At 39.7% G+C, this 22,538-nt stretch overlaps 1 protein-coding gene across 2 annotated transcripts in view; it reads left to right on the top strand.

The window, feature by feature from the left end:
- LOC113897259 (contactin-associated protein-like 3) overlaps nt 1-22,538 on the top strand; it is a 238,670-nt gene that overhangs the window by 133,698 nt on the left and 82,434 nt on the right. For both annotated transcript variants that reach the window (XM_027549777.1, XM_027549776.1), the window contains exons 8-10: nt 2,313-2,574; nt 10,967-11,113; nt 20,334-20,505. In XM_027549777.1, the coding sequence (XP_027405578.1) occupies nt 2,313-2,574; nt 10,967-11,113; nt 20,334-20,505 (581 nt within the window). The remainder of the gene's footprint in view (nt 1-2,312; nt 2,575-10,966; nt 11,114-20,333; nt 20,506-22,538) is intronic.

Consider the following 22,538-nt stretch of genomic DNA (forward strand, 5'->3'; position numbering starts at 1 on the left):
GGTAAAGAATCCACCTGCCAATGCAGGAAATGTAGGGGATGAAGGTTCGATAGCTGGTTTGGGAAGATACCCTGGCAGGGGGAAATGGCAATACACTCTGGTATTCTTGCCTAAAAATATCCCATGGACAGAGAAGCCTGGCCAGCTAAGTTCATGGGGTTGAGAAGAACTGGACATGACTGAGCACACATACTGGAGAAGGCAATGGCACCCCACTCCAGTACTCTTGCCTGGAATATCCCATGGATGGAGGAGCCTGGTAGGCTGCAGTCCATGGGGTCGCTAAGGGTCGGACACGACTGAGCAACTTCACTTTCACTTTTCACTTACATGCATTGGAGAAGGAAATGGCAACACACTCCAGTATTCTTGCCTGGAGAATCCCAGGGATGGGGGAGCCTGGTGGGCTGCCGTCTATGGGGTCGCACAGAGTTGGACACGACTGAAGTGACTTAGCAGCAGCAGAGCACACATACATGCTAGCTTTATTAATATGTAACTATATAATGTATATTGTATATTATATATATGTATTATAGCTATATATTATATATTAATATATAACTAATATATTCTCAGATGTTTTTGTGAGTTCCTTATTCTGTCCCACTGCTGTGTTTATTCCTATACCAATAACACACGGATCTGCTTACAGTAACTTCATAGTATGCTTTGCTATCTGGTAAGTTAAGTTCTGTCTCACTGGCTTTTTATTTGTATTATTTTTTTTGGAGAGGAAGAGTAATGTTTGGGTATGTATTCTGCTATCTGAAATCTATAGAAAAGTTTTTAATTTCAGACAAAATTCATGTAGAAGGTTTAATTGGAATTATATTGACCCCATTCCGTCCAAGCACTATGATTAAAAATAGTTTGTTCCTGGAGCAGTAGACATATCATAAGGATTAAAAATGTCTTTAAAAACAGAATTATATACAAATAAAAACAGCCTGCTAGACAGATCAGATCTTAGGCTGGGTGATAGCCTTGGGTGATTTGGTTTGTAAGAACTTCAGAGAAGAGACCAGCCTACCTGTGGCAGGACCAGCCTGGCCACATTCTTTTCTTCAGACATGCAAAAGCACATGCCCTACCTATAGTAAGATGTAGCTATCACCTGAGTGACACACTTATAATCACATTTACATAATCAAGACAAGTACAAGAAAGTTCTTGGAGTAAGTTATCCTTTGTGCTAGCCTTCACATTGGAGAAAAACATCTAGCACCTCAAGAGAGGAAAATTGTCTATGTTGTATCCCACACCCAGCATTGTTGCTATTGTTGTTCAGTCACTCAGTCGAGTCTCTTTAGGACCCCATGGACTGCAGCATGCCAGGCTTCCCTGTCCTTCACTATCTCCCACAGTTTGCTCAGATTCATGTCCATTGAGTCTATACGGCCTTCCAGCCATTTCTCATCCTCTGTCGCCCACTTCTCCTTCTGCCCTCAGCATCAGGGTCTTTTCCAATGAGTTGGCTCTTCACATCAGGGGGCCAAAGTATAGGTGTTTCATCGTCAGTCCTTCCAGTGAATATTCAGGGTTGATTTCCTTTAGGATTGACTGGTTTGATCTCCTTGCTGTCCAAGGGACTTTTAAGAGTCTTCTCAAGCCCTGTTCAAAAGCATCAATTCTTTGATGCTCAGCCTTCTTTATGGTCCAGCTCTCATACTGGTACGTGACTACTGGAAAGACCGTAGTTTGGACACCCAGCATTAAGTCTGGGAAAGATTTGGCTCAGGATTCCTTTGCAAATGCTTGGTAATGGAGATAGACAGTTCCTCAGAAACTCAGAAATAGGTTTACCCAGCTAAACAGCACTTTTTCTTTTCATTTTTATATTTATATATTTTTGGCTGCATTGGGTCTTCATTGCCCTTTCGTTGCTGTGCATGCACGGGATTTCTCTAGTTTCTCTAATTGCATTGCATGGGCTTCTTATTGTGGTGTCTCATTGTGATGTCTCTTGTTGCAGAGCGTGGGCTCTAGGGCTCACAGATTTCAGTTGTGGTGCATGGGCTTAATTGCCTCACGGGATGTGGGATCTTAGTTCCTGGACCAAGAGTCGAACCCACGTGCCCTGCATTGACAGGCAGATTCTTAACTACTGGGCTACCAGGGAAGTTCTTGAACAGTGCTTTAAGGGACCTATAAGGCAAATCTGGATTTAAGTTTGATGGGGAAGCCTCATTTTAAAAATCCTAGATTGCTGAATTGTTGATAAGAAATTCAGTGTCTTGGAAAATCTGTTGTCTGTGAAATGAAAGCATTCCAACTGTGCTTTCCTAAAGTCTGTTTCACTGTGTTCACAGGGAAATGTGTCCTTCTCCTGCTCACACACGCAAACTGTCCCCATGACTTTTCTGAGCTCCAGGAGTTACTTGGTGCTGCCAGGCATTTCCAGAGAGGACAAAGTGTCTGTGATCTTCCAATTTCGAACATGGAACAGAGCAGGACTGTTGCTGACCAGTCAGTTTCACCATAGGTCAGGAGCTCTCATCCTTGTTCTTAGTGATGGAAAACTCAAGCTGAGTCTCTCCCAGCCTGGACATCCAGCCAGGGACATCACAGCAGGTAATAAACGTCCTCCCTGAGATAACGCATAGGTATTTGTTGTGACTATATCTTCTTGCATGTAAACCTAAGATGGGTAATCTTTAAAACAAATGAATGGCTGAATACATAAGATAGTCATAATCCTACTAGAGAGAACTAGATTGCTTTTTCCTTTGAAGTAGGTAACTCCAGGCTGTTGGTGTGTCAGTCAATATGATGTAGCATAATTATCAAAAAGTTTAAAAATAAATGATCATAAACTTGTGGTTACCAAAGGGATAAATTAGGAGTTTGGGATTGACAGATATTCACTACTATTAATAAAAAATGGGTAACCATCAAGGACCTACTGTTATAGCACAGGGAAGTTTACTCAGTATTTTGTAATAACCTATAAGGGAAAAGAATATGAAAATGAATATGTATATTTATACATATATATATGTATATACACGTGTGTATGTATGAATCACTTTGCTGCACTCTTGAAGCTAACACAACACTGTAAACCAACTATACTTTAATAAAAAATTAATTAAAGAAAAAAAATTATTTGTAAGTTTGAGGTAGAACCTAGAGGTAAACTTGAATTACTAGAAGGCATTAGACTATCCTAAGGAGTCTTAAGAAAATAGATTTCTTTCAGCTGTCTTTTAAACCTATATACACATTGATTTTCAAAATATTATAAGTTACTTTTCTTTCTTATGTCTGAGCCATTGCTTCCTTTGTTCCTACTTGTTTTTGGTGAGGCTGCTTCTAAATGGGTGAATGTTCTATAGCTTTTTGAGAAGAACCTGTTTATTTCTAGACTCACTTCTGAGTCGTGTTATTTTTTAACTTTGGGGACTGCTTTACATTTAAAACTGATAAATTTAAACCTAGGTAGACTCATGGCATGTCATTCCTTGAAGGTTTCATGTGGAAGGACTGTCTTGTCTGATCTCTGGTTATCAGTTTGGGACTGAAAAGCTAGGAATGAAGACTAAATTTTCCTTTTTTTATATAAATAAAAAAACATATATATGACGATTAGCATGTAAATGAACAGAGTCGACAGTGTCAATTCAGATTCAGTCAACTGCTTAAATCTTGGCTCAGTGGTAAACTATCTGCCTGCAACGCAGGAGCCACAGGTGATGTGGGTTCAATTCCTGGGTCAGGAAGATCCGCTGGTGGAGGAAATAATCCACTCCGGTATTCTTGCCTGGAGAATCCTATGAACACAGGAGCCTGGCAGGCTTCAGTCCATAGGGTTGCAAAGAGTCAGACGTGACTAAGGCAACTTAGCATGCACACATAATTTACATGTAATATGAACTAAAAGAGATAGCTTTTAGTGTTGTTCATGTGGGTACACACTGTCCTTCCCCCCCCCACACATATATATATGTCAGGTATTGAATATTTTATAAGCTGGCACTGACACAACACATAAATATTTTATTGCACTATTTTTAAAGGTTTTACAGTGTAATGTGCCATTTTTCAGAAGCAAACCAAAGGTGAATTTCTTGAGATGCTTGCTTCTTACTTTAGCAACATTTGAAAGGGAATCTTTTATGTAGTTGAAGTAGATGGAAAGTAAGACAGGCTGCAAAATTTTTTCACTTTAAATGTTGTATCAAGTACCCAAATGTGTACCAAACTGAAACTTAAATTTCATTAAATGATATTGAAAAAGCATCTTGTATCCTATTTCCAGGTTGTAGATAATTTTTCCTAATAGTTATCTCAAGACAGTTCTGAAGAACTGGAGAAATGTACCAAAGGTGTAGATTCTAGTGCATATGTGTTTCTGGGGCAGGGCTAAGGAAGTGGGTCATAGAAACAGAGGAAAAGTGGGAGCAATAAAGGAAAAGGAAAAAATGAATGTCTGTATTCACCCTTTACGACCGAGGATGAGATGGCTGGATGGCATCACGGACTTGATGCACATGAGTTTGGGTGAACTCCAGGAGTTGGTGATGGACAGGGAGGCCTGGAGTGCTGTGATTCATGGGGTCGCAAAGAGTTGGACATGACTGAGCAACTGAACTGAACTGAACTGATTCACCCTTTATAAGAAAAGACACAATTCTACCCTTTGCCGTGTTGTGTGTAGTGCTATGGTCATTATCCTGTTATTAGAATAAATTATTTGATTTATGAGGTGGTGTGTGAGAGGACTCCTCTCCCTTGCATATTTCCAGGTCTGCCTTTGATAAGCAGCCCACTTGTTCTCATGAAGCCTCAGGGTCTTCATCTTTAAAATGACACTAATCAGTGTTATGGTGAGAATGCAGGGATTTAACATATCTAAACGCTTGGCACCATAGGGTCAATCAGTAATAACACAATAACCATTAGTTACAGTATTTCAACACTAGCACTACAATCATGGCATCACCCCCAAGATTGAGGCCTTTAGAGGGATTGGAAGGGTGTGGTAGAATTAGCATCATATCTATAGTTGCACAAATCAAAAGTCCGAAATCTATTTTCTGGTCTCCATCCATCCTTTGACAATCATGTTGCCTGGGAAACAGACTGTCCTTTCATCAGAAGTGGGCTGACTTGAAATCACACTGAAGAAAAACAAAGGATGAGATTTATAATGGAGAGAAGGAGACAATGAATATAAATGCCTGCATTTTATTTTTAAATTAAAATGGCTAATTTTTACTAAGAACAGTCTTGTGTCACATAAACGGATGACATCTACTACAAATTCAAGATATTCTGGAGTGCTTTCTGCAAATTCTCCATGTGAAATACCTCAATATGCTAGATCAGTGGTCCCAGCCTTTTTCTGACACCAGGGACTGGTTTTGTATAAGACAGTTTTTCCACAAACCTGGTAGGCATGATCAACTCCACCTCAGATCATCAAGCATTAGATCCCAGAGGCTGGGGACCCCTGTGCTAGATAGAGAAAGACAGAGAGAGAGAGAAAGTGAGACAGAGAGAGAGAGGGAAGGAAAAGGTGGTTGGGTGAGGGAGAGAAAGGAAATATTTCACAAAATCAAACTAGGTTTTAATGACAGATTTTAAGTGAATATAGTTATTATATTGACAGGTATACGATATAACAATTAAGAGAAACCCCAAATGATAAGGCTGAAAATAACATATAGAGAGTTTTTTTTTCTGGTTCATCCTCTTTAGCTCTCAGATTACAGAACTTCTTTCAAAACTTTATTTCAGGTTCAGTTTCATAATATATGTTTTAAGTGTCTAACTTGAATCCTCCATATGCTAGTTTTCAACTTTTCTCATGATTTTTCATGAACGAGTGTTGAATCTTTGAAAATGCTTCTGACTTCACCAATAAAAAACAAAAAGCAAGAGTGCAGCATTTTTACTGTCTGACATGGTAGTAGTAACTAGCGACTTTAAAGCCATCCCCTTCCTGAAAATGAAAACGTTTGGGGATGCATTCTAATTAATATTTAACAGTATGAGAAAAACAAAATTTTAGCTGCTTCACAGCAGGATCTTTGAACTTCTGGGTCATGCTGGAAACATTTCTGGCTCAAGTGGATCTTACATGTGTGCTAAGTCGTGTCCGACTCCTTGTAACCCTATGGACTATAGCCCACCAGGCTCCTCTGTGCTTGGGATTCTCCAGGCAAAGATACTGGAGCGAGGTGCCATTTCCTGCTCCAGGAAACAGAGTGGTTTGGAGTGGATTAGATTGGAGTGGATATTGAACTGGATTGCCATTACTTCCTCCAGGTGATCTTCCTGATCCAGGGATCGAACCCATGTCACCTAAGCTCCTACATTACCGGCAGACTCTTTATTGCTGAGCCACAGGGGAAGCCCCAAGTAGATCTTGGTGGTGGTAGTTTAGTTCCTAAGTTGTGTCCAATTTCTGTGACCCTGTGGATTGTAGCCTGCCAGGCTCCTCTGTCTGTGGGATTCTCCAGGCAAGACTACTGGAGTGGGTTGCCATTTTCTTCTCCAGGGGATCTTACCCACCCAGGAATTGAACCCAGGTCTCTTGCATTGCAGGCAGATTCTTTATCAACTGAGCTATGAGGGAAGCCCCAAGTGAATCTTGAGTCCAAGTCATTAATGAGAGATCCAGCAGGAAAAAAAAAAAAAAAAGCTGGTTTGAAGAGCATTTGAAGGACATGGATTTACATGGTCACATGGGTTGTAAATACCAAAATGTGATATGAATTAGACAGGACTGGTTAACTTTCTACCAGAAATATGCACTTACTTTTGAGGGGTAGACTAAAATGCCCACTATTCTCTAACATAACTTCTAATTCATAAGATCGACTTCTAAACTTACAGAGCTGTAAAGAGTCTGTGCCTTTAACATTCGTAAACTGTGTTAGTTAAATATATTGGGACATACCAGAAGATGCTCAGATTGGAGTCATTCAAGCTCACTAGTACACTCAGTCAGTCAGTCAGATCAGTTGCTCAGTTGTGTCCTACTCTGCGACCCCACGGAATGCAGCATGCCAGGGTTTCCTGTCCATCACCAACTCTTGGAGCCTACTCAAGCTCATGTCCATCGCATCAGTAATGCCATCCAACCATCTTATCCTGTCTTCCCCTTTGCCTCCTGCCTTCAATCTTTCCCAGCATCAGGGTCTTTCCAATGAATCAGTTCTTTGTTTCAGGTAGTCAAAGTATTGGAGTTTCAGCTGCAGCATCACTTTCCAATGAATATTCAGGACTGATTTCCTTTAGGATTGAGAGGTTGGATCTCCTTGCAGTCCAAGGGACTCTCAAGAGTCTTCTCCAACACCACAGTTCAAAAGCATCAATTCTTCGGCTCTCAGCTTTCTTTATAGTCCAACTCTCACATCCACACATGACTACTGGAAAAAAAATAGCTTTGACTAGATGGACCTTTGTTGGTGAAGTAATGTCTCTGCTTTTTAATATGCTGTCTAGGTTGGTCATAGCTTTTCTTCCAAGGAGAAAACATCTTTTAAATTTCATGGCTGCAGTCACCATCTGCAGTGATTTTGGAGCCCAAAAAATAAAGTCTGACACTGTTTCCATTGTTTCCCCATCTATTTGCCATGAAGTGCTGGGACCAGATGCCATGATCTTAGTTTTCTAAATCTTGAGTTTTAAGCCAAGTTTTTCACTCTCTCTTTCACTTTCATCAAGAGGCACCTTAGTTCGTCTTCGCTTTCTGCCAAAAAGGTGGTGTCATCTGCATATCTGAGGTTACTGATATTTCTCCAGGCAATCTTAATTCCAGCTTGTGCTTCTTCCAGCCCGGCATTTTGTGTGATGTGCTCTGCATATAAGTTAAATAAGCAGGGTGACAATATACAACTTTAATGTACTCCTTTTCCTGTTTGGAACCAGTCTGTTGTTCCATGTCCAATTCTAACTGTTGCTTCCTGAACTGCATACAGATTTCTCAGGAGACAGGTCAGGTAGTCTGGTATTCCCATCTCTTTAAGAATTTTCCACAGTTGTGATTCACACAGTCAAAGGCTTTGGCATAGTCAGTAAAGCAAAAGTAGATGTTTTTCTGGAACTCTCTTGCTTTTTCAATGACCCAGCGGATGTTGGCAATCTGATCTCTGGTTCCTCTGCCTTTTCTAAATCCAACTTGAACAACTGGAAGTTCACGGTCCACATACTGTTGAAGCTTGGCTTGGAGAATTTCGAGCATTACTTTACTGGCGTGTGAGATGAGTGCAATTGTGCGGTAGTTTGAGCATTATTTGGCATTGCCTTTCTTTGGGATTGAAATGGAAACTGACTTTCCCAGTCCTGTGGCCACTGCTGAATTTTCCAAATTTGCTGGCATACTGAGTGCAGCACTTTCACAGCATCATCTTTTAGGATTTGAAATAGCTCTACTGGAATTCCATCACTTCTATTAGCTTTGTTCATAGTGATGCTTCCTAAGGCCCACTTGACTTTGCATTCCAGGATGTCTGGCTCTAGGTGCATGATCACACCATCGTGATTATCTGGGTTGTGAAGATCTTTTTTGTACAGTTCTTCTGTGTATTTTTTCCACCTCTTCTTAATATCTTCTGCTTCTGTTAGGTCCATACCATTTCTGTCCTTTATTGTGCTCATCTTTGCATGAAATGTTCCCTTGGTATCTCTCATTTTCTTGAAGAGATCTCCAGTCTTTCCCATTCTGTTGTTTTTCTGTTTCTTTGCACTAACTGAGAGGAAGGCTTTCTTATCTCTCCTTACTATTCTTTGGAACTCTGCATTCAAATGGGTATATCTTTCCTTTTCTCCTTTGCCTTTAAACTTCTCTTTTCTCTTTCTTTGTAAGGCCTCGTATGACAACTATTTTGCCTTTTTGCATTTCTTTTTCTTGAGCATGGTGTCAAAAAAATCAAGTAGTCATCTCACTCTTGCTTTTCAATGAATGAAAATTGATTTTTTTTTATGACCCTCTTCCTTGTTGACCAAGACAATTTCTAAAGATTCCAATTATTCCTGCCCCCACCCCCTCTATTGAAACATTCATTATCTGGGGCCTGCTGTGCAAGCTGCAGTGGCCTCCTGTGGAGGGGACAAATCCCTTGCTGTTAGCCAAATAACACATTTTGGCCACTGGCATGCGAGCAGAAGGGACCTGTGCCACATCTGAGTAGAAACTGCCAACACCATAGCAAGATTCTGCCAGATGCTGTTTTCTCTCTGCAGAAAGACAGGGGGTTGGCCTGTGTATTAGCCTGGTGCTGCTTGGATGAATACCTAGAGCACAAAGGATACAGAGCCAGATGGCCTGGGGCCAGATCAAGAAACAAACCCTAGCTGTTACTCATTGAAACTTTGCTGTTGTTTATGTCCACAAAATAACCTAGTAGAAGCTAACACACACACACTGCGTGGGTGAGTGTACTGGGACACCTAAGGCTTGATGTATTTGCATGACGCAGCACTGGGTTTTCATTCAATAGAAAACCCTACAAGTTGGTCTGTAGTAGATGTTAGAGCCATGCACAGTTGGTGGGCAGTCAGTGATTCAACTAATTTATCATTCCAGCTCCAGCACTTGAAGAAAATATAGATATTTCATCTGATAGATTCAAGAGACAATGACTGCTTTGAAGGAATTAATAGTAGTTTTAAAAATTGGTAGGCTTCCCAGGTGGCTCAGTGGTAAAGAATCCATCTGCCAATGCATGACACACGGGTACAATGCCTGGGTCAGGAAGATCCCCTGGAGTGGGCAATCCACTCTTATATTCTTGCCTGGAAAATCCCATGGACAGAGGATCCTGGAAGGCTGCAGTTCATCGGGGCACAAAGAGTTGAACACAAACATGACTGAGGATACACGCATGTGGTGTGATGATAGCTGGAATACATTGTATCTTATTTGGAAAGAAAAACAGAAAATGTAAAAATGACATAAAATGAAAAACAATTCCCACAACCAAAAATGAAGGTTAATATTTAAGAATATTTCTTGCCACTCTTTTCCATCTTTATCCAATGTTTGAATATGTACAGACACACTTTAATGTAATGCTTTTATAAACTTTTATTCTATTCTATGAATTTTCATGTTTTATTAATACTTAAATTGTTATTTTTAAAGACTGTCAGTATATTTTTTAAAATAGTCTGCCAAGAATATTATAGATAATGACAATATATGAAAGTGAGAATAAGTTTTTATTTTTATAACTTGCATTTTTGGAAACTACCTGTACTTCTCAGCATCACAAACTATCAGTGGGCTAGATGAGGCTAAAATATGTCCGATGCCATGTAATTGGAAATAGTTTATGATTTCATGATTGTTCAGGGTCATTCATAGAAATTTTATTCTCTTAAGGCCCTAGGACTGAAACAAACCAATGCTGTGTTTTTCAAGGCAGGATGAGTGATCCACTCTTCTTTTCACTTTACCCCTTCATTCTGATTTCTTTCTTTGTCCCCCCACCTGCTTTTTTTTTTTATGTGCACCTTTTTGACTAAACTGAATGATGAGAAACTGAAGTATATCCCTGGCACTGTGCATAGAGGCCATAGTAATCCTAACTGAACATAATCATTTTTGTTATTACATAAACAAATATCAGACAGGCCAGTCCATGACTGATGGATCAGACACAAGGATCCTCTGCAACCACAAAATTTACTCGACAAGACCCTCCTCCAGCTGACATAGGTAGCACCTTCTTCTAGATAAGCATGACCAACATACCACATAACCTAATTGCCTGCTTAGAAGCCCCCAGACAAGTCCACATCTATCCTTCACCTTTCTCTGTCTCTCTGTGTCCCTGTGGTGCATTCTTCATTGCTCACCCAGCTGAGTGACCTAGGTGGGCTTCAGATGAGTTCTTGGTGGTCTGTGGAAGGTGGCCCAAGGTATGCATCATATTGTTTTCAAGTACTTGCTCTGTTGAGGTATTACCAAGGTTTATAGGAATTTATTTTAACCCATTTTGTTTACTTCCAGGTGCTGGATTAAATGATGGGCAGTGGCATTCTGTGTCCTTATCTGCAAGAGGGAATCACCTGAGTGTGATGGTGGATGGTGAGGCAGCCTCCATGGCTCATTCCTTGCGTGGGCAGATTGAGTCAGGCGACACCTACTATTTGGGGGGTAAGTGAAAGGAACTGGGCTGCATTGGTGGTCAAACCATCTTTACCTTTTATGCTCCTGCCTTCTAAGGCAATTCATAGTTTTACATGAAAATTAATAGTGAAGAATGGTTTTTCTCTTTTAGTTATAGTCATTGAGAATTTTGAGTGATCAAAGATGATAAATTGTGGTCTAAAAATGAAAGCCAGATAGATGGCCTTGTTTAAAAGTGCACATCATAAGGTTGGTTTTAAGTTTGGCATTTGTTTTCAACTACGGTTGCATATTGCAGTCACCTGGAAGGATTCAAAATGCTGATGCCTGGCTGCATCCCCAGAAATTCTGATGTAACTGGTTCCATGCTGAGTGCTTCTGCCTAGTTGCTCAGGTGCATTCTTTCCTGCAGTGTGGTCTGAGCCACCAGGGAAGCCCAAGAATACTGGAGTGGGTAGCCCATCCTTCTCCAGGGGAACTTCTTGACCAAGGAATTGAACTGGGGTCTCCTGCATTGCAGGCGAATTCTTTATGAGCTGAGCTACTAGGGAAGCCTGACCTGGACAACAGGTTTTTGAATACTCTCTGGTGATTCTATGTGGAAGCAATACTGAGGGTAATTGCTCTCTATTTCTTACCTTTAATACCTTGCCATCAGGAATTTTCCTAAAGCCAAATGACGCTTACAATCTTTCCTTCAGCTTTTATGTGCCAGGTTTTTTGCTGCATGGGGGTGTTCTTCTGTCTGTTGGCTTCTTTTCTGCCCAGGGCCTGGCTACTCAAAGTGTGGTCCATGGACCAACAGTATCAGCATCACCCGGAAGCTCTTAGAAATGCAGATGTGCCATCCGGACTTCCTGAACCAGAATCTGCATTTCACCAAGATCCCCAGGAAGTCTGCTGCATTTTAAAATTTAAGAAACTTGGACTTCCCTGGTGGTTCAGGGGTTGGTATTCTGCCAATGCAGGGGACACAGGTTTAATCCCTGAATGGGAACATTCACATGCTAAGGCAGCTAAGCCCATGCACCACAACTGCTGAAGCCCAAGGCCTTAGGGCCCCTGCTCCCCAACCGGAGAAGCCACCCCAGTGAAAAGCCCGCAACCACAACTAGAGGGTAGCCCCTGCTCACTGCAACTAGCAAAACCCACGTGCTGCAACGAAGACTCAGCACAACCAAAAATAAATAAGTAAATAAATAATAAAAAAAAAAAGATGTCTATTCCCACTGCCTAATACAGAAGGGCATCATTATACACAACAGAGGAAGAGATTAATTCAATGGCTGTTAATATGTCATGCATGCGTGTTCAGTCGTGTCCGACTCTTTGCGACCTCATGGATCATCCCCCGCAGTCTCCTCTGTCCATGGGATTTCCCAGGCAAGAGTATTGGAGTGGGTTGCCAAGCCCTCCTCCAGGGGATCTTCCTGACCCAGGGATTGAACTGTGTTTCCTGCATCTCCTGCTCTGCAGATGGATTCTTTACTGCTGAGCCACAGGAGAAGCCCATTAATATGTCACTCATTGCTTAGTGATGGATTTTACCAAGACATCAACAGTCCATCTCCCTGGGATGTAGTCAGTGGGTGTTTTGCCTGCTTAGTGAACCTTGATTGAGTCCATCCAGGATCTTTTCCACCAGGGAGGGGGAACTTCTGAGGGTAATAAATCTCCATCCCTGGAGCATTCAAGTGAAAAATCCTCAGCCACTGGAAGCTTAGAACTGTCAATAGTAAGACTTATTTTTAATCTTGGCTTGAAGCCCTCTCTGACATTATTGCTGTTTTGCATTTTATACTTTTTATTTTTTTCTAAAATAAGTTTGGAATCATGGTGGAGATAGCTTGATAGCTCAACAAGAAAGTATAAAATTCTCCCTTGAGAATTGACAAAAAGTACATCAACCGTGAATTGGGTTGTTTAATCTTTGAAGTCTCCTAAAGCAAACTTCATGGGGAAAGGTGGAATTGTGCCAGCAGCTTTAAAAGTTAAGATTGCTTGCTTTTCTTGTTTGCTAAATGTGATGCATTTCTGACCCAGATACTCTTTTAAACCTTTACACTTAAATGATGGGTTTTATAGCTCAGGAGAGGAACAAATTCCTTCAAAGCGAAATAAAGAATTTATCCAAGAACTGTAATTTAAAAGATAAAATATTTTGAAGCACTGACAGATACAGAAAGAACAATCTGTGTCTACTGTTTAATGACACAAAATAAAATACCTTTAACATTTTGTATTAAAAAGTGAAAGAAAAATACTTCTCAAATCATCTTTTGTATGGAACATACTGCATTCTCAGAATGCATGGCTACTTGAGAGTAGGTACTTTCCATAAATATTTACATACTGATGCAACATGAGTCAGTTGTTACTGTGAAATAGATCATATGCACACACTTTAAAAAGACTATAATATTTCATAAAAAGAATATATACGGGTGCATCCTCTTGTCTACAAAATTAGCCACTACAACACTTGAGGCTTCTGTTGCTCCTCTAGACTTTAATTCCCCTAGTTAAGTATTACTCTGCTTTTTTAAAGCCAGTCTTTGTATATTGCTTTTTTAATAATCTATCATCTATGTAGATAACTTTAAACAATAAATTGTCTTGTGTTGCCTCGCTTTTAACTTTTTTGAAGAGGATAAACCTGCGTTCATTCTTCTGTGACTTGCTTCTTCTGTTCTACATTCGTTTTTGAAATCCAGCCATGTGGCTGTGAATAGCTGAATTTAATTAATTTTCATGGATGTGTGGCTTTTTGATGCATATTGTACCATATTTTACTCTTCCATTTTACCATTTTATGTTGATGGACATTTTGATTGTGCCCATTTTTATTTTAAAAATGCTGTAAATATCAGTGTAGCTGCTAAGAGACATCTTGCCAGTGATTTTTAAGTTTTTCCTTATGCATAAACTATCTGACTCCTAAGAAGTACAGTTAATTCAGTGAAACAACATTCAGTACTGGGGTTTTAGTGGCATGCTCCAATGGTTAAGATGAACGAATGCTCAAGAACCCACAGTTGTCACACTGGTTGTGCACATACACCTGGCCTTTGGCTTCATTACTATCTATTTAAGGATCCTAGAGAGCTAGAGGAAATGTGTTGAAAAAGATGTAATAAGCCTTTCTTATGTATTTTCATAAAATTGTGTTGATATACAGAGAACTGTCTTGTTAATATGGTTTCCAAGAAGAAACAGTGTTCCTAAGACGAGTGGAATTGCAAAGTTTAAACATCCCACGAGATGGCATAATGACTTTTCTTCATTACAACTTTCCTATTTTTCTAATGTAATTCTGTGTTGGCACTGAGTGGCAAAAATAGGACTTGTAATCACAGCACTTTCTTCCTAACTAGTGTATAAATTTAGAGTAGCCTCTATAAGCATAGCTATAAATATCTAGTTGACTCCTACAGAACAGTTTCAGACACTGATTCAAATGAAGCCAGTCAACTGTATATCTTACACCAACATAACAGCATCTTTTTTCCTAGAGAAAGAATATATACTACTTTTAAAATTCAAGTAAAGCCTTTTCCAGATTAAAACAAACAAGTAAAACCAAAATGGACTAATTTACTGATGTTAAATAAAAAGATAGATACTATTTTTACTCAAGGAAAACCAGGAGAGGCAGGTCTAGGACCAGTGAGCATGGAGTTCTGATTCTCAGTAGATTTATTATATTCACAATTTTTATGCACATGTAGAACTTTGCTCAAGATTTCCATATTTGTCTCCATGATATGTTGGACTTTCCAATGCTGTTCTGGGTAAAGTAGGGTAGGTCAGCTACAGCTTGAGCTCCACTCCTGAAAACTCTAATGTCCAAAGGGTAGCTTCTGTCAGTATCTGTTTACTTACCTTCTTGCTCAGTGTCTGTAAGTACCAGAATATGTATGATGTTGACAAAGAAGTGAAGTTCATCCAGTCTATGCTCTGTAGCAATATTGGGACTAATAAAGTCAGTGTTCCTGGGTCATCTAGGTGAAAACCAGCTAATGATATTTGACTTTTCAAGGAAAACAATACTCCCTGTTCTGAAATACTACTTGACCAGGTTTCCTTCCCATTACTGTTTTTCCTGATGGACAGTCAACTGCAAGTTTCCAATTATCATTATATGGTCAGTTGAATTTTGTTGTGATGCTTCCCCATGAAAGCAGACTAGTATGGCTTGCTATTACAGTTTCTTTTTTTTTTTTTAACTGAAAGATAATTGCTTTACAGTATTGTGTCGGCTTCAGCCAAACATCCACATTTTTTGTGTTGTTCAGTTGCTAAGTCATGTCCGACTCTTTGCGACCTCTTGGACTGCAACATGCTAGGCTTCCCTGTCCTCCATTATCTCCCAGAGCTTGCTCAGACTCATGTCCATTGATTTGATGATGCCATCCGACCATCCTGTCCTCTATTGTCCCCTTCTCTCCCTGCCCTCAATCTTTCCCTGGATCGGGGTCTTTTCTAATCAGTTGGCTCTTGGTATCAGGTGGCCAGAGTATTGGAACTTCAATGTGAGTCTTTCCAATGAATATTCAGGGTTGATTTCCTTTAGGATTGACCAGTTTGGTCTCCTGCTATCCAAGGGACTCTCAAGAGTCTTCTCCTGCACTACAATTTAAAGGCATCAATTCTTTGGGGCTCAGACTTCTTTATGGTCCAACTCTCACATCCATATATGACTACTGGAAAAATCATAGCTTTAACTATATGGACCTTTGTCGGCAAAGTGATGTCTCTTAATACACTATATTGGTTTGTCATAGCTTTTCTTCCAAGCAGCAAGCATCTTTTAATTTCACAGTGTCCACAGTGATTTTGGAACCCAAGAAAATAAAATTAATAAAATCTGTCACTGTTTCCAGTTTTTCTCCATCTATTTACTATTAAGTGATGGGACCAGATGCCATGATCTTAGTTTTTGGGATGTTGAGTTTTAGCCAGCTCTCCTCCTTAGGGTGACCATATAATTTCAGGACACTTTAGCAATGAAAGAGGTGATTTCAGTGATTATAGCAGGACCACAGCCTAAACCAAGGCTCTCTGGCCACCTGGAAATCTCTATTCCATCTTGGCCTGGCAATCTCAGACCACACTATCTTACAGTAAAAAGGGTCATCTATAAAATAACAATATTTCTAAAAGTCCCATCAGAACTCTGTGATCTAGGTATCACTTTTGAAAATTTTATACACCCTCCTGGGTGTCTTTTCGGGGCTGTGCTGGGTCTCTGTCGAGGCATCCAGACTTTCTCTAGCTCTGGCACACAGGCTTAGTTGCCCTGCTGCGTGTGGGATCTTAGTTCTCTGGCCAGTGATCGACCCCACATCCCCTGCACTGGAAGGCAAATTTTTAATCACTGGACCACCAGGGAAGTCACAAGCTATCCCTTTTTCCTTTTTGCCTTTTCTTAGTCTGAACTTTTTTTTGTAATTTTCCTCTAACAGCAGTTTCACTAATAGTCCACTGTACATAAATTTTTGGTGCCCGCTATTAGGGGCAGTGGAAAGTAAAGCTTTAATAAATTCCTTTCTATTGAATCTTTGTACTGCTCAATAGCATACTTGCACTACAGAGTTGGGGAATATTAAGTTATGTTCAAAATCCCCTGAGTGTCCTTCTGTGAAATGTTAGCAGGCCAGTGAGCCTATGACAAGTCTAATGAAGTTTCATCTGAGGACCCATTCTGGTGTCTTGACATAAATGACAATTTATCTGTCATCCTCAGAGGTACTTAAACTTCTGAGTCCCTCAATTGTGATGGATATCTTTCATTAATTTAGCAGTAACTACTCATTGTCCACTTCACTGTCCATCCCAAATCAGGTCATTGATGAATGGCCCACTGGGGCTGTGGGGCAACCATCTGTATGGAAAAATGTCTCCTGCCCCGAGCTTCTCTTGGGCTGTGGTACCCTTACTTCTTGACTTTTATATCATAGTTGGAGAATAGAACACTCATTGGTTTGACCTTTCCTTCTCCTTGTGACTAACTGGATATGGTTTTTCTTTCTCCTAACAGGTATAGTTAGATACTGTGATGTGTTCTGGATGAGTTTGAGGATGGCGATCTGGAGAAAAGGAAGAAAACAGAAAAGGATTAACAGGGATTCCACAAAATGATTTACTGACTTCATGTTTCCTATGTTTTATCCTAACATTCTTAGTTACTAAGTGCAGTAAGTAAAAGTCACCTAGATGATACAAGGGCTTCCTAGGTGGCTTAGCAGTAAAGAACCTGTCTGCCAGTGCAGGAGTTGTAAGAGACATGAGTTCGATTCTTGGCAGCCCACTCCAGTATTCTTGCCTGGAGAATCCCACAGACAGAGGATCCTGGCAGGCTATGGTCCATGGGGTCGCAAAGAGTTGGACATGACTGAAGCAACTTAGCACAGCACACAGCACAGCATATAACATATAAAGATACACCAAGTTTCTTCCAAATATATCCAATCCTTCAGAAATTCTCTTATAAATGAAAATGTGTGTGTTTTCACATAAGACAAGAAAATGGTAAAGGAAAGCTGCAGAGTTAAACAGTTCTTTATGATATAACGTTAAAATGGAAACTTCAAAGTCCCTTTGAAGTTAATTTCTGAGGTTTCATTGTGCCTTTCATGATTTCAACCTGATGCAGTCCTCGGTTTGTTTTGAATTCTATTTGTCAGAAATACAAACCATTAAAGCCCCAATCACTGAAAGAAAAGTATAGAAAAACTCTGTGTATTTTATGAAAATTCTTAGGCAGAAAGCTAGCATCCATTATGCAGGAACAAGAAGAGGCTCTGTCTTCAGTTCTTGCTCTTTGAAAGTACACCAGCAATTTCAAGACACAAGTACAAAGAGAGATGAATGAAAAACACATAAGTACAATGAACAAAATCTTTACTTTACAAAATACTTATTCCTTTTGATTTAAAAAATAAGAATCTTATAAAATAACCCCAAACTGTAAATATTAACATAAGAATTTCTGAATATTAAAATTATTGGAAAATACAAAGCAGAATAGTTAAAATAGTTCTATAAGTGATATAAATGAAACATTGTAAGGCAAAGCATAAATAAAATAGGTAAATTTCATGTCAAGCATAAAATTTGCTTGACAATTTTTGGGAATTATTACAATGTTAATCATTTAGAATATTGTCCTTGTTTCATATTTGCAGATGAAAATAAAGTGTTCAATTCAGTTAAACACTTTGAGCTTTTTTCCCATGTAGAGTTGTAGCTTTCATTCCGTAGGAAGCTGCCTCTGCATGGGAGTTTCTCGTGTGGGTGGGTTAGTAGCGGTAATTCTTTGAAACAGCACCTGGAAGGTTGAAAGAGTAACTGTGATGGGCAGAGAGACAAGTTGAACTGCAATGCAGTTGCAGAAGAAGCCTCTGAAGACCCCAAGGGGTTCTCTGAAGCAGGCATGCACTTTAAGGAGGTCCCAGTTGAAAAAATGGTGTGCAGCCACTGTGCTGCATCACTCCATTGCATTCTCGGGCACTGTGGCTCCTCAGGACAGACACAGCCTTATGAAAGTAGCTCCCTGCAGCCCAGCTGTTCCTAGGGAGGGCCTCAGTCTTGAGCAGAGGGGAGTAATGTGATCTGGACTCTGTACGCAGGTTTCTCCAAATTGTTGCCTTTTTCAGAAGCATTTCACGGTGACAGCATCCTCTTAGCCTAACTTTCCCCATCCTCTCCTACATTGTCAGTCTTGCAGTAGGCAAATCTAAGAACCTGTGATTTCTTTAGGAGACAATTTAGGGGAGGGTGAGAGGACACTCTAAACCCTGCTGGCCTTACAAGTGGAAAAAAAGGTGGCTCTGGCCCCCATCTGCTTTGATTTTGATTTTAAAGTCTTGTCCTTGTTCATAATCATTCTAAGAACTTTATCTCTTGGGAGACCCAGAAGGATAAAACAGAACTACTCTGTAGGAATTATGGTTGGTAACTGTACAGCAAACCAATTAATGTCTGTAACAGAACTTGTAAATTTTACTCTTATTATTGAAATTAATCAAAGGTCATTTCTTTTTTCCATAGAACATTGTGTTGCTTGTTTTCTCCATTATTCACAATGCTATATAGTTATGAGATATTGTTAATTTGTTTGTCTATTCATGTTGAAATATATTTGACTAAAATGCCTAATTAAAAAAATAAAAGTAAGAATAAATTACTATTAGACCAGCTATTATCAGAAGTGTTTAAAAATATGCCTGTGAATTCACACATGTGGATATTTAACAACATTTAGATGAATGGAGGGTATCCAGGTCAATTCTCAATTTAAGATTATTTTTAAGCATTTGAAATTTATTAAGTCCTCTTATGCCTATAATTTTTTTTCTGATTCTGCTCTCACATGCCTTTAGTTCATCTAGTTTAACATCATACTAAAAGGAGTGATGTCTTAAATGTACTTTCAAAAAAGAAATCAGACTGCTTAAATTAAAAGTGAAGTAACTCTATTTGTCAGATTTCACATCTTCCCTTCCTCTCATCTCTCTTTAAGCCTGGCTTTAGTCATTATTTTTACAGTTTACCAATACCAACACATTTTGTTCTTGTCAGCTCTCCACCACCCTATCCATGGGTGATGTGCCCTTCTCAAATTATGTTTTTCAGTAACTAAATTGTGTCCGACTCTTTGGGAACCCATGGATTCCAGCATGCCAGGCTTCCCTGTCCTTCACTATCTCCCAGAGTTTGCTCAAACTCATGTACATTGAGTCGGCGATACCATCCAACCATCTCATCCTCTGTTGTCCCCCTCTCTTCTTGCCCTCAATCTTTCCCAGAATCCGGATCTTTTCCAATAAGTCAGCTCTTCAAATCAAGTGGTCTAAGTACGGGTGCTTCAGCGTCAGTCCTTCCAATGAATATTCAGGGTTGATTTCCTCTAGGATTAACTGGTTTCATCTTCTTGCTGTCCAAGGAATGCTCAAGAGTCTTCTCCAGCACAATTGGAAAGCACCAGTTCTTCGGCTCTTGGCCTTTTTTATGGTCCAACTCTCACATCTGTACATGACTACTGCACAAACCGTAGCTTTGACTAAATGGACCTTTGCTGGCAAAGTGATGTGTCTGCTTTTTAATATGCTGTCTAGGTTTGCCATAGCTTTTCTTGCTTCAGGTGTCTACTAGCAAATGGAGGTAACAATTTTTGCTAATGAGAAATACTGTACAATATTTTTTCATAACTGTTTTTTTCTCCTCTGTCTCCATGTTCATTCAGGCTGTCCTGACAACAGTTCTCACCCTGGATGTACTAATTCCCTGGGTGGATTTCAGGGCTGCCTGAGGCTCATTTCCATTGGCGACGAAGCAGTGGATCCCATATCCATACAGCAGGGGGCGCTAGGGAGTTTCCGTGACCTCCAGATAGACACCTGTGGCCTCACAGATAGGTAGGCAATCTCACCTCAGCATGCCTGTTTTCAGGGTGTTTTTTGTTTGTTTGTTTGTTTTAATGTTTAATTGGGGGGTATTTGTTTTACAGTGTTGTGTTGGTTTCTGCCATACAACAATGTGAACCAGCCATAAGTATACATGTGTCCCCTCCCTCTTGAACCTCCCTCCTTCCCCCACCCCATCCCACCCCTCTAGGTTGTCACTGAGCACCAGCTTGAGTTCCCTGCATCATATGGCAAATTCCCACTGGCTACCTCTTAATATTTTATATATGGTAATGTGTATGTTTCAATGCTACTCTCTCAGTTCATCCCACCCCCTGCTGTTTTCAATTTTTGATAGTAGATTAGAAACAAATAAGCTGGTGAAAGAGAGCATCTTCTTGCCCTTTCTCCATTCCCAATATTCCATTCCATAAGGTGAAATAATATTTATACAGAAAACAAAAACGAGAAACTTTAAGTAATCGTTTCTTTCCAATGATACTTCTTTAGAATACACACTGTCATGAATTTTCCTTGTATATGCCTCCAGGCTACTGAATTCATACAGAATACTATGATGCTGTTATAATTATTGATGACTATATACTTTAGAAATTTCTAACACTTCAAAGAACAGATTAGAATATTCTAAAGAGATCATGGAGGACCCAGAAATAAAAATTCTGTGTGGTTACCTGCATTCACCTTACATTCTCTATTCTATAGGAAAAATGAAAAGTAACTCTTTGATAAAAGTTGAAGCTTTAGGGATTTCTAGTGATGGACACGACTGAGCGACTTCCCTTTCACTTTTCACTTTCATACGTTGGAGAAGGAAATGGCAACCCACTCCAGTGTTCTTGCCTGGAGAATCCCAGGGACAGGGGAGCCTGGTGGGCTGCTGTCTATGGGGTCAGACACAACTGAAGTGACTTAGCAGCAGCAGCAGCAGCAGTGATGTGGTAAACACAGCAGAGTGGAGAGTATTCAGTTGCCACATATTGAGCAAAGTACTCCACTTTACTGGAGAAGATTAGAAAGGCAAAGCTTTAAAACAATAACATATTAAAATTTCTAAGCATTACAACTTTACCAAAGTTATTTGTTAGCCATACTATCAGACTAGTAAGTAATTTTGGCTAAAAGGGATGGTTTAATCATCACACATGCACCTTTTTTCTGTGCCTAGTATGTCTGACTTCTCTGCAATAGCGGTGCATTAAGTTTGTGTTGAACAAATGTACACACCCCAGACATCCCCACACATCCACACATAGGGCACTTTTCAAAAGTTCACACTGCACAGAGTCTGTTGTGGAGTAAATCTAACCCAAATTTAACACTAATTTAAATTCCCTGTCATTCCCAATTAACCACAAGTTACAGCACAATTTAGCAATGTATGAGAAGATCACAAATTCCCAGTCTGTAAAATACTGACTCACAAGAACTTGATGCTTTAATGCAAATGCTCGTGGCCGTATGTTCACATTCTGTTCATTTGTAGTGGAAAAGATAATTTAAATAATTTAGACAAAACTCTCAATACTAATTTTCAGATTATATAAAAAAATTGGTATAGAAACTATAGCATCATCCGTAAGTTTTAATTGCAGTCATCTCTGGGATCTTGAGTCTTGGGAGACGGTTAGAAATGTTCTTTTGGACGTAGAGTGCTGCCCTCACCCATGGGAATGACTTAGTAGGGCAAGAGGGTGAGAGACCAAGTTCACACGCAGTAGCAGGGTTGTCACTTCAGTCAGGAAGCTCAAAGAAAGTTATTTTAGTGCCTGGAGAATTCCATCCCAGCATATGTTGCAATCACAATATTTTTCTCACATAATGTCGGTCCCTTTGTGCATAAAAATTTCTTGTCCAAAAATAAAAGAGCAAAAAAACATATCTATGTGTGTGTGACCAAAATAGAAAATAGAAACATTTTCCACATCACATTTTAAGAAGATTTTCAGATATATGTAGTAATCTATGGAGACTTCTGTAGTGTTAAGCTATCTTCTATAAAATTCAGGTTCCTCTATAAGTGG

Source organism: Bos indicus x Bos taurus, chromosome 8 (assembly GCF_003369695.1).
Source record: "Bos indicus x Bos taurus breed Angus x Brahman F1 hybrid chromosome 8, Bos_hybrid_MaternalHap_v2.0, whole genome shotgun sequence".
NCBI lineage: Eukaryota > Metazoa > Chordata > Mammalia > Artiodactyla > Bovidae > Bos > Bos indicus x Bos taurus.